Below are 12,992 nucleotides of genomic sequence, written 5' to 3' on the forward strand. Positions count from 1 at the left end.
TTCTATTTAAAGTGACTTTATTAAAACATTGTTAATATAAAATGTGACCAAATACAATTTCGTTTTTGTAAGAATGTTTAATAAAAACATATTCAAGAAAGGAGGAGCATCAACTCTTGTCAAAGCACAGGAAAAACCTACCAGGATAAGTAAAAAGTTCTGCAGCATGTTCTACCAGCTGGTCCCAATGTGTATTAGGGTCGAGTTAGCTGATGGAAGAGACAGGCAGCCCAGGTTCTTCCCTAAGAAGCTTTAAGGTATTACCAGAGATTTAAAGTAACACTCCTTTACAGTAGGAGATTTTGTTTTCAGATCTCTCCAAATCAGAATAAGATTAGAATGTGCATCTTCATTTTGGATTGACTACTTTTCAGCAGCTGAATGTACAGAAAATCAGATTCACTGGTAACTGTAAACCCCAAGATTAACATTTGTTAGCTTTAAGAGGAAGGCGCAAGTCAATATTAATCACACACCTAAAGAATTTGTGTTGAAGTTGTTCTAAGATGTATTAATTCTGGATGCTTGTAGCAAATGCTACAGAAGAAAAAAACAGCCATAAATTCCAGGATGGTAACAACAAATATTTTCTGAACTGCTGAATGCAGGGATAATATCCACAAACTACAGGAGTTTGTACATCTCAGGAAGAATGCAGAGAAGCTTTCAGAAGCTATAAAAGCTTCTTTTCAGAAACTATTTTTCTATAAATAAGAGTATGCTATGCAATGACTTCTACTTTGTGGCAATCTTACTGTTTAGCTAAGGAACATTTTAAGAAAACACTAGAAAAAGTGGAGGTTTTGGCCTTGGTGGGATGTTTGGTTGGTTGGTTTTTTGGGGTTTTTTTGTTGTTTTTTTTTTTTTTTTTTTTTTGGGTGGGGTGTGGGGGCAAGAGTGCGGGGGATATGCTTACAGCATTTTCCTTGCCCAACAAGTAAATTTTAATGCTCTATCAGCATACTCTGCTTGTTCAGAGCAAGCAGCACACCAATTAGAGGTAAGGATTCCTCCAGGACATTGCAAACTCTTCCTGTAACAAGCAGAAAAAAATCCTGCCGCATCCAATTCTGCACATTTAACTGCCCCTGGCACTGAACCAAATGTCAAGTGCTAATCCATGAGAAGCCTAGCACAACTATGGCTTAGGAGATGGTGACCTTCTTACAGCCTTGGCTGGGACCCATTAGAGCCCTATGTTTTGCCTTCTACCCCAAACAAATGCTGTCGGACTATTGCTGAGGTAAAGGGAAAAGTCAAACCTTTGGCATTGGAGCAGACCAGTCACTGGCTGTGCGTAGGGGAATTAAGGCTTCAAGGTGAGGTAAACACAGTGAGAATCAGTGTGTAAATCATGCTGCATTTCAGAGACAACAGATCCAAATGACAGCTACTCTTGTTCTCTACATTTTAAACACCAAAGATCATTCAAAAGCAGAACTGGAGGCCACGCTGCCAAGGGCCACCTTGAGATGCCTCTCTGCACCTTAGGAATAAATGCAACCCAGATGTTGAACACTAAAGAGGATGAACCCACAAGGAGGAAAAAGCACCAAAGTTGATGAGTCCTTGAGACGGTAAGCTGCTTAAAAAATAAAAAAGCCTCACGCTGCTGTGACCTCCCATAAACATAGTGGTTTACTGACACAAAGGTAATCTACACTCCAGAAATGCCCAGTGCTGTAGTTCCAGCACTAGTATTATGAAGAGTTATGGTCTAGTAAGGAGGCAGAGAAATTGTGTTCCCTGAAGAATTTCTCCAATTCATTAGGTGTTGTCTCACTCCCTTCTATCTACCCCCAGGTGTTCAATCCAAAGACCAGAAACACCATTTCCCCAGGTTATTTTTCTAACACTCTTTAAGTTATTTTAGCAGATTTGTAGGGTACAAACACAGTGCTTTTTTGGATCCATCATTTTTGGCAATGCCTTTGCCTTCTTCAGATGAAAAGTGTCTTCAAAAAGTGGTACAAAAGATACTTTGTAATGAAACAAAATCTACATATCAATGCAATTCTGGACACTTGCTTTTCATACTATTTTTTGCTGGCTATCTGAATTATGGTCGGAACCACTGCACGTGCAAAACTATTTCTCACAAGCCATGCTAACAATGTTTCCACTGAAAACTGCAATCTGGTCCTGTAGGTTCCATTTCTAGGACACAGAGACTCTCATTTGTGTTTCTTTATCATGTGTACACTAACTTCTCCCATCCTCTCAATACAGTAGCTACTAAAAAATTTAACAGATATTAAAAAAATATCCAAATGAAACCACACTTCTATCACTGTTTAAAAAACAAAAATGCATACGGTATTACAAAAGTTTATACAAAGGCAACATTTAAGAGTTTGAAAGTTACTTCTAGAAAAAGACACAAATGCTAGTAAATTAACATACAAGGAGAAAGGTATTCCACTCCTTCCCCAAAATTGGTTTGATCTGTTTTGAAGTATCTTTTACCAGTTGTCTAGAAAATCAAAGCCAGTCTTCAAGATAACATTGCTTGTACTAGTCTGCAAGGTAAAAAAAAAAAAGGAAATAAGATGTAGTTGTTAATTACGGTTATTACAAACTCAGTGTTTGACTGCCTATGTAAAAAATAAAGTTTAAAATGTTGCCTGATAATATTTCAAGGTCTTCACCATAGTCTAGAATACTTAAGTACCTACACCATAAAATGCTAGACATGACATGGAAAAATACTCACAACGCCCAAAAAAGCAATTCCAGATAAAAATATTCTTGTGGTCTGCAGGCAAAATGTTTTGGTTTTTTTCCTCATGGAAAAAATTCATGAAGATCAATTTTTTAGACTACAGTGGGAATTGCAGAGAATGAAACAAACACAGAAGGCAAGCATCATTAATTCAAGAGATTGTCTGTTGCAATTAGAGCTAGTTGTTTCCACAAAACTACGCAGATTAAACTTTGATGACAAGTTATTTACTAGTCTATCCAGAACATGCTCACTCCTGCAGTGTTAGCCATGACATTTAGGGTGATTTTAGTGTTTAGGAAGAGTATTCAAAAGGCACAGTTAAGTCTCTGGATTTTCTCCCTAGAGCCTGGCTTCCCAGAACACGGAAGATAATCCAGAAAAGGAGAAAGGAACAAAATTCTTATCATACGTTAAGTTCTTCTCTGTTCCTCTGTTCCCATTTTCACATGGGAGGGTTGTTTCTCCACAGAGAGAAAAAACGGGCTTTTCAAACTATTTCAGTTATCTTGAAAACATTCACAAAGGAATTAAAACTGTTAAATTGTAAGAAAACATGATAAAGCCTTTAATTGAAATTAAAGGACTACCATGTTCACAAATTGTAGCTCAGGAAGCATTATCCCTCAGCTTCAGAAAATGAAAACTAAAGACAGGGCTTCAAATACTGGAGTGGCTTAAGTATTGTTCTCTCCTAAGTGCTGCCACTTACTTCTCTTGCAACCAGTTACCTTGCCCTGCATCTTTCTGACTTTACATCATTTTGTCTGGAATTCAAACAATCACAGTTGGGAAAAAAAAGGAAAAGCTGTGTGAAGTGCTGAAGGTGTGTACAGTAATGTGTCAGGCCATTGCCAGAGTGATGCCACAGATTTCAAACAGAACTGCATGGCTCTGCTTGAAGTACCACTCCTCTTCTCTACTTCACAGTTTTCAAGCTTTTGATCTCTTTCCTTTTTTTCCCTCACTGTATCATATCCTGCTGTTCCCCTTCTTTTCTCACAGATCAGCATCTGCTCTTTAAAATAGCTTCAATTGGCTATTGAGCTGCTTAAGGTTATTTTTTGTTGTTGGGTTGTTTGGGTTTTTTTCATTAAAAAAAACATTGAGAAGTCTAATTCTGGAAGCTCATTCTATTTCTATTTTGGATTTTAGGAGAAAACATATTTGAAAGCAGCACAGCTGCCTGGGACAAAGCACTGGGAAGTGGCTGTCAGGCTACTGCTTGGAACAGCTGAGAACTAGTTCACCATTCACTAGTTCACTATACACACCACTATGCTGTGTATACCAGTAAAGTATCCTAGACCCCAGCTCACCTACTTTTCAGTTAAAAAGTTTATTCTTTCCAGTAGGTGTTTTGCTTAAAAAAGAAAAAACCAAAACCCCAAAACCTCACAACCTCTTTTATTTGCTACAGCAACTTGCTAGCTAGCTTGCTGTCAATTAGCTACTTGATACTCTGTCAGCATTTCTGGTGTTACATTTAAATTGTGCCTTTATCTTATGTGTTAAAAAGCCCTTAATTGAAGTTAACATGTTAAACAGACTGTTAAATAACAGGTTAAATAGATTTCTTCATATTTGAAAGACAAAAAGCCATCAAGCTGAGCTATGGCTTAGTGCTTTTTGGAGTCCCTGATCTTCCAGAATGGCCCTGACAGATTTTAATGTGCTCTACAGTTTTTAACTATAAGGCCAGTGAGTATAGCAGTACTCACCTGTCCAGGCATTTGTGGGTCTGTAAGTATAGTACCATCAGTATCTTCTTTGTTTGTCCTAGAAGATGCCAGATCTTGTGGTGGATCAGGAAGAAAGAAGTCATCTAGAGAAGTAGTAGGGAGTTGAGTAGGTCGAGGTTTCTCCCATTCAAGAGATACAGAAGGTTGGCTGGGGGCGACAGACTTCTCTGGTTTAGCTATGCTGGGCTTCTCAGCTTTGGTCATCTCCTTTGGAGCAGGCTCTTGTCTGTAAAAAGAGGGAAGGGGCTTCTCTCCTTTCTCCATGGACTTGATCTGGCTGGGGGTCAGGGACTGGAACTCAGATTTGTCTCCTTCAAACTTCGAGCGCTCTGCGTTTATCTTCCAGAAGGATGACTCCTCTTCCTTTCTGGATGCTATCAACCCATCAGAGCCAGGGGTCTTATTGGCCTGAGAAGATTTAGGGGCTTGGACACCAGGTGCTGCTTTAACAGGCTGCCTCTGTTCGTTCTGCAGCTGGGCACCACCCTGCTCTTGTATGGAGAGAGATGCAATGCTGAACTCCATCTGACTCTGTTCAGGGACAGAAAAACAGTATTTCAAAGCCCTTCACACAGATGCAGTTTGGACTTTTTGACCCTAGTGCACATACATAATACCTCAGCCCACTGCTAGACAGTTCTCAGACAACATATACCACAGCAAAGCTAACTTAATTTCTCCATAAATGTCTATCTCTGTAGTTTCATAAAAATAATGACTTTTAAAAGTCTGAACTGTAAGCAAACATAGAAGTCCCAGACCTGCTGCAGAGGAGACAGAGAAAGCAACTGTACACTAGTTGCTCAGTGCCATCTAAGGCAGCAGTGCACAGCATGCACAGCACTGAAACATTAGAATAGCAGCATGAAAACATTACAGCAGCTGCAGATGCATTTTGAAAGTCAGAAGCGATTCACATGAAAATTTTAAGCCAAAAAAAGCTTTAGAGTGTAGTTCAAAAGGCAATCTTTCATTGTAGTCTTTGAAATAGTTTGCTACAGGTGTATCTACTTCCAAGATATAGGATTAGATGTAATGGGTATGCATAGGTAAGTAATTTTATAATTCTAATACCCCTCTGAAGGAAGAGAAATAACTCCAGCAGGACCAGTTTTTCTCCTATTCTGGAGCCCTGGTTTGTTTTCATTTGCAGTGCAGAGATAGCTGTACCCATTTCTGAAAGGTAACACTGGGCCAAGGAAGCAAGTGATCACATCCAATGCATGAAAAAAATCTTACAAGTTACAGAAAAGTGAACAGTACTTGAAAATATTTGCTTTACTTACCACCCCTTCAGTAAAATGATTCTCAACTAGCTAGACACTCTTCAGGCTAATAAAAGTTAAGCCTTATTACCCTCTGAGAAACATAAAAGCATATGTGCCAGGAAAGAATAACCTAATGCACAGACTTGTGTTTCTAAAAAGGAACAAATAATGCGAGGAAAAAAAATTGCCTCTACTGTTAAAGCTATGCCGTTGTCATCATGGGCCTGATTGAGTTCGAAAAAAAACTCAGAGGACTTGTAGCTTTTGCTACAAATGGTTAAAAGGTCCTTTGGAAGTTCATTACAAATCTGTGATGTTTTTTCACCATTCTACTTCATTGCCCAGCCTTTCCTGAATAAAACTGCAATAGCGTCTATGGGCTTCAGTCTAAAACAAGTCCTAGTTGCATATAATTTTCACTGAAGTGTTTGATCTTGAGTCCTACATTATTGTGCATGTTAAGTTCAAAGGGACTTTAGATCCAGCAGGACTCACACTCCTAGTAGTTAATATTCAGAAACTTCTCATCAAAGAACAACTGTTAACCCAGCATCTGATTATTTATAAAACAATTTTTTTAAAGAGTCAGCAGCTGACTACACATAATTTGATTCATGGACTTAGATCTGACCTTTCTAAAGAATTAGATGCATCTTTTTTCCAAGGCTGTAGGCAAGAAAGCACCAAGCTCCATGTTTTCATGGGGAATATACTGTGCTATCAAAAGATGAAGAACATAAACAAGCTGCAAGTATTTATAGCTCAACTAGAATAAGGTGAGTGCAAGGATACACACAAGTCTTACCAAACAACTAAACACCCCACCCTGCCTGCAGAAAACTATGAGGACAAAACTTAGTGATCTGATTTATTTTTTTAAACAAGTCATGACGTAAAATTAAGAGTGGGACATTTATCTGTAGATAAATTTTGCATAAACAAACCATTGATGCAATGGTGTTGAGGATTATTTACAGTGACTGCCATTCCCTATATTAAAATACAGGGATTTATTTCCCTAAGCTCATTTGGCAGTACTACTGAATAGTGATTTACCACCCTGAAGTTAAGATGCTTTAAGACTTTAGAACTGATAAAATCCCAGCTTAAAAAATCCCACAACACAATATAAAATAGACCTCCAATTCCCTAGCAGCCAAGAGAAAAAACAAAAGACAGATTCTAAAAATCAAAGACAGGTTAAAAAAAAGACATCCATCTTGGAAGACTTAAGTCATGCAAAACTTGTCATGGAGGCATTTAAACAGTGCTACTTTTTGTCCTGCAGCAGTCTGCTGTCTTCTGAATAGCCTGTCCCGGGGCTCACACTAGGGATGACAGTAGCTGAAGGCCACCACAGCAGCAGTCACTTTCAGTAGAACGATTCCTTCACCCTCCAGCCCAAGGGAGAGGGAAGATCAGTGCCCAGAGTGCAGAGTGGCCATCACAGCCCCCAGGTCCACCAGGAGCGTGTTGGAAATAAAATCCAAGAAAAATGCCAATGGAAGGGAAGTATGGGTCTGTTAAAACAAACATTAAAACAAGTAAACCAACAAGATGGTTTCTGCATTTCAACAGCAGCCAGCCAGACAAGCAAAGCCAGGCCTTCTGAGAACTTCTTAGGGTGTAGTGCTAAAGCCACTGACTGTAGCAAGATTTTATATTCTTTTTTATGGGTCAAAATATCATCTCAGAGACACGGTTTGGAAGTGGCACAACACTCCTAGCATAGAGAAGAGTGTGGCACTGCAGCAGCACTTCAGGGAGCTGTACCTTTCCAACCTGCTCGTGGAGGCATGTTCTGGAGAGGATGTCCTCTGTGCCCTCTGTGCAGAGCCCAGGGGGTGTACCCACTTCAGAAGACAGGACCACCTGACACTTGAGATTGCACATCTGTCTCATGGTATGCTTTGGAGATCAAACATAGCTGACACAGAATAATCCAAATGAAAACACTTCTTCAGGAGTTTTCTTTCTCCCACAAGGAAGGCAAAGAAGACAAGACTACCCCGACAGGTTCTGAAAGCACTGTGTCTCAGCATGATGTAAATACAGCCCCGAGAGGTCACACGGATAATTCTGCTTCCAGCATTTAATTCCAGAAGCCAAGAACTTCTGTGGACCAGTCACAAGATATTCTGTTTTCCCTGAAATATATAATGCTTCTCTTTGACTTCTGAGGTTATTTAACACATCTAAACCCCTAAGAAATGTAGCTGACGAAAGAAAATGATTAATAGGCAATATCTTTCCAGTCAAAAAATTGGCAATAAAACACCCACCCCCTCAAGGAAAAAACAAACCAAACAACAAAGCAGCAGCCTAAGTAGGAAGATAATTTCACAGAGACGGAAGAGGCCCATGTGTGAAACACCCTATGCTGACATCTAAGTAATGAGTAGTACTGTACACTCTAATGAGTCACTAGACACTACAAATGTGATTTTAATTAGAGTTCTGCTCTCAATTCCTTACATCAGATTGCAAATTGGCAATTGGTTGCGTCAGCAGAAGGAAGGAAACGATATTTTAAAAGACAGCAACCTCCCGCTTCTCCCACCGAAAAAAATGTCCTTTTCCTTTGGGTTTGTCAGCCATGAGAGTTATCTTGATGCACATCTCTCCTGGTCCCAGCCAAACTTGGGGTAGCAGCTCACCTGTAAAGGTTTGCCTTCCCCAGGCTGCGGCAGAGTTGCTGTGGGCTGCACCTGCCCATGCAGCACTCCGAAGCAGAATTCACTTGTGGCCCTCTACCAGCTGCCACCCTGGGGAGGCAAACTCTGAACAGTGGGGTGTGGTTTCATGGTTAAAAGTGAATTGTCTTCCAGGCACAGTTTGGGATTCTGGAGAGAGGGTTTCAGTTCCCCGCTGCTTTCATTGATTTTGTATTACTTTACGTGAGCTGCAGTTTCTGTACATATAATTCCCCATTTGAGGAATAAAATAAAAATATTTTCTTTTTCCTACCACCTGTCCAAATGGTATTTCTGGGAATTGTTCAGCCCAGAAGAGTTTACAGAGAGACTAGTACAGTCCCAACTGTATTTTCTAGAAATTATTGGAATTCAAATAAAAGCTATTAACAGAAGTAGTATTTTCAAGATATTGCATGAGCAAATCTTTCTCAACACATTAGGAGAGAAGTGGGAGAGAGTGTATGTGAAAGCATGCACAAAGAAGTATTTTGAGGTACAGAAAGCTTGAAGTCTATGTTCTTTTCAGTCTTATCCCTCTGGTCCCAAACCACTGCAAGGGTTTAAATAAAGGATATCCTGTCTTGATAATTTTTCTGTATCATAAATATAAATAATACTATAAACTGCAGGTTTTAGGAGGTTGCAAACCCATCTTTCCTTAAAAAAGACCATATGAAGGTATTTAGGAATTTTGTTTACCGGATTAAAGAATTTAGACTAAACTTCAAGGCAGCAATAATCCACTAAATTGTAATAGCGGCTATATGCTCATGGGAAACAATGTATGCTGAAAGAGAGGCACCAGACACTGAGAATATCTTGATTTAATAATACTGTATGAAATCAGGTCTCAGTTCATAAGTTCTTATTAAAAACAAGATGACCACAAAGAACCCAGGAACTTTTAAAGCATCTTATTCACTCATCAGGAATGTGTAGTATTTTACTAAGCAGTCACGCAAATACAGCCAAAACAAATTGTTTTGCTTGGCAGGCTGAAAAATCCAAATTGTTGAGACAAAGACTACAGAAACATTGTCAAAAGCAACTTGTTTTAAGCACATTCTGATAAATGCCGAGGTAAGAAAGCCATCTTTAAAAGATTTAGAAGATGACTTTGCTTTGCTGAATGGACAAAACCAAAATAAATATAGGGCCCAAAGCAGCTGCAGTTTTTGCTTTGTTTCCTGTGTACACCGTGGGTGTTTTCAGGATCTTTTCAGAGTCAGAAAGAAATCCTTAGGTCAGCAGAGGCAAATTGCAAAGGCAAAAAATAGAGTAAAGCACTCAAACCCAATCTAAGCAATTTTAGTCCATCCAGAAGGACAATGCAAAACTGTATAGTATGGACCTTTGGAGGAAATTCCATTCCATACTCTGCTGATATGAACTCAATCCAGTCTGCCACTGTTCCTGGCTAGCTTGAGCAAGCTTGTACTGACAGTCCCTGGTTTTATGCTCAAAACCAACACAGATTGATGCAGGTAACTGAATCCTTACACATATCCTTACTCCACACAGAATAAAATAAACCTTGAACAAAGCTTCTATTACCACAAGTTGGCTTTGGTGGGTTTCTTTTTTTCCTCGAGAACTAACAGTCGATATTAGTTGACTGATAGAAGTTTTACAGCACTGTGTTTTAAACATATGTAGTCTAAATCAAAAAGGGAAGGCTGACCTGACAAGCTCAGGGATCACTCTCCTTCCAAGGAAGCACTGTCATTTATGTCAGCTTGGCAAAAATAATCACACCAAATTATAGTTTGTAACAAACAATTATAATATCATGCTGCTAAGGAAGGAAGGAAGGAAAAAATTCTCTTCTGCCACTGTTTTCTTATTTAAAAGAAAACACCAACTAGGGCTTGTACGAAGAAGGATACTGAAGACTGCCTCAATTTTAGACAAAGGAAACAGTTGGTAAAGCATGTTTATTACAAGTGGAACATAGTTGTTTTCTTCCTAAATCATTGCTGGGATTAGATCACTTCGGTAGCAATATAATTAGGGATTTTGGACAGGGAGGAAGCAACCAGATTATTAAAAGAATGGAAGCTTGTCACTTCCTCATTTTGCTTTTTCTTGGTTTATTTTAAACACACCTCAGAGGCTTCTCCTTTCAGCAAATACCTGAGGGCCTGTTGAATGTAGAAGAAAGTTGGCAACTATTCTATCTGTATGAAGAAAAAGAAATCTTTAGATATGCATGTGCCAATTTAAACCATTTGGAACAAAACCTATTTTCATTAATAGCATGAATTAGAAGTAAATTGCAATTTATTTTCATGCTGATCAGTGCATTCTGTGTGTTAACTGAGGTGGCAAACTGAAATATTTTCTGCCCGTTACTAAATTAATTAACCCCTCTCAAATCTAAAACCTCAGAACCCATAAAGTTCTGAGTTGAGGAAGAGCTGCAGAGAAATTTTACTTCCAAGTTCAGGCATGATTCTTGTTTTCCATTTATATCTTGAGGTCCATGCTGAGTTTCACTGAATTTTCACTTCAAACAAACCAAGAAACCTCAAAGGCTAAACTCAGCCAAAATGTCATCTTTCATCTCATGTAAACCTGAAGCCATAAATAGAATGCCCTGAATTCATAAACCTGGCTAGAGCTCCAGTTAAAAGTGTAACCCACATTTCAAGACGTTATGTCCATGAGGGCTCCACCCATGAACCAAATCACTCCCTCCAATTCAGTCTTTAGTTTTAAAATGTCAGCCCATTGGCAGTGCCAAGAGAACTCACCACTTCCCAAGTTTTGCTTCTTAGAAGTGTTATCGTTATCTACTAAAAATATTACTTTAAACACTGTCTAGCAGCCAACTCGGCAATTTACATCGTAGCTCTACTTTGCCTTGTTTGAGGATTTAAAAATAAAAAGGTGAGACAAGAAATACTCATCTAAAAATAGTGGGGATATTCTTGCAAGTGTTTGTTGTGATATGAACAACAATCATGCAGCCATATCACACATTTGTGTTTAAAGTGAGAATACAGAAAGTTTACTTGTGCCACAAGTGAATTTATCAAGCCCTTCAACAATGTTCTGCACAAAAGGACAGCAATTCAATACACTGTTCTCTGGGTAAGTTTGACTGCCATGGAAGTAGGGAATCCATGGAACTAGCTACGGTGAGAAAAATTTATCCATACCTTATCAGCTAGAATCCCCACTGGCATCACTAGTACAGCTGAGAGCCTTCAACCTGGGAGAATACATGCCCTCCCTCTTCTCCACACTTCTTACTACTCTCTCAGTTTCCCTCATGTTAGTTACAGAAAAATAAACTAGCAAAATGAGTATTTTCTGTGTCTCAGCGCTGAAAAAAAAGCCTATTGGTTTTACTGATTTACATGTCTACTTTCTTCTGCTGTGCGAAAGCCACGTCTCCTTCCTTGGGTAAGCCAGAGCATATTCATGCACATTCAGGCAATAGCATGCTAAAAACCCAAACCAAACAAAAAGCTCTGCATTAAAGGGAGATCAGGGAGAAGAGTACTGTGGAAAGAACAACCCATCATGGGTAAAGCTCAGGGAATGGAAAGAGCCAGACGGCCTTAAATAACAGTGGGAATGGGTCTGGCCCTCAGGATGTTGAACAATGCATTACAACACATCAACCTTCTTGAACAGCTCATTCAGGTTTCCTCACATGGGACCACTTGAGTCAGGCTACGTTTTCCTCAGCTGCTACCTCATTAAAAATTGCCTTCCAGTTTTACCTCATAAAAGTATTGGTAAGGGAAGATCAAAGATTAAGGACAAAGCAAGATCTCCACGTTTGAAAAGGAAGACTCAGCAGTGGAAGGATTTGTTTGAAAGATTGATACAATATGAGGCTCTGGGGAAAAACCAAAAGGAAGAATCCACAGGAACTGACCAACCCATACCCCGTAAATCCAGACAAAATGGATTCTCTAGACTTTTCCTAAAAAAAAAAAAAGTCATGCAGCTTTTCAGCTTACAGCTCTGGCATAGCTTTTATTTCTGGTCAGCAAGGAGGGAGAGGGGAAAGAGGGAAACACAGCTTGATCAGCCATGACAATTACTTCTGAAACAACCTTTTCCCCTCCTCACTTCTCTTCAGTGACCACACAAATGTTTCCATATCATTCTGTGTTCCTTGATTCATTACAGTAAAGGATGAAACTAGTGGATTTATCCACTTGGTCTCTCATTTTGAGACACCAGGAGGACAGTGGATGTACCCTTCATCAGCAAGCAATAAACCACAGGCTGGGTTTAAAAACGCTTCAGTAGACACACAAGCATTAAAAAGAAAAGAGGGCTATCAGTTAAAGAGAAAATCCATTCAAATTGCAGATGTATCTCATCATGCATCACTAGTCAGTGCATTATTATGAAGCAGTATCTCTAGGAAGTTTGAATTTTCAGAACTTACAAAATCTTATCAAGATAGAGCTTAAAAATATGATTACGGCCGCCACATTCCCAAACCTGAGGTTTTGTGTTTGGACCAGCAAGTGAGAAAGACAACACTGCTGTCTCCAATGTATTATTTATTTCACCTTACTGTCAATGAGGTCAACACTTT

The 12,992-nt window shown here is 39.2% G+C and overlaps 1 protein-coding gene across 1 annotated transcript in view; it reads right to left on the minus strand.

Annotated features, from left to right (window-relative positions):
• The window catches only part of C3H1orf198 (chromosome 3 C1orf198 homolog), a 22,128-nt gene continuing 9,136 nt past the window's right edge, over nucleotides 1-12,992 (minus strand). Inside the window, exons 3-4 of the mRNA XM_066315781.1 lie at nucleotides 4,444-4,995; nucleotides 1-2,519 (exon numbers count right to left, since the gene is read on the minus strand). Of these exons, the coding sequence (XP_066171878.1) occupies nucleotides 2,463-2,519; nucleotides 4,444-4,995 (609 nt within the window). The 3' untranslated portion in view covers nucleotides 1-2,462. The remainder of the gene's footprint in view (nucleotides 2,520-4,443; nucleotides 4,996-12,992) is intronic.

Source organism: Sylvia atricapilla, chromosome 3 (assembly GCF_009819655.1).
Source record: "Sylvia atricapilla isolate bSylAtr1 chromosome 3, bSylAtr1.pri, whole genome shotgun sequence".
NCBI classification, from domain to species: Eukaryota; Metazoa; Chordata; class Aves; order Passeriformes; family Sylviidae; genus Sylvia; species Sylvia atricapilla.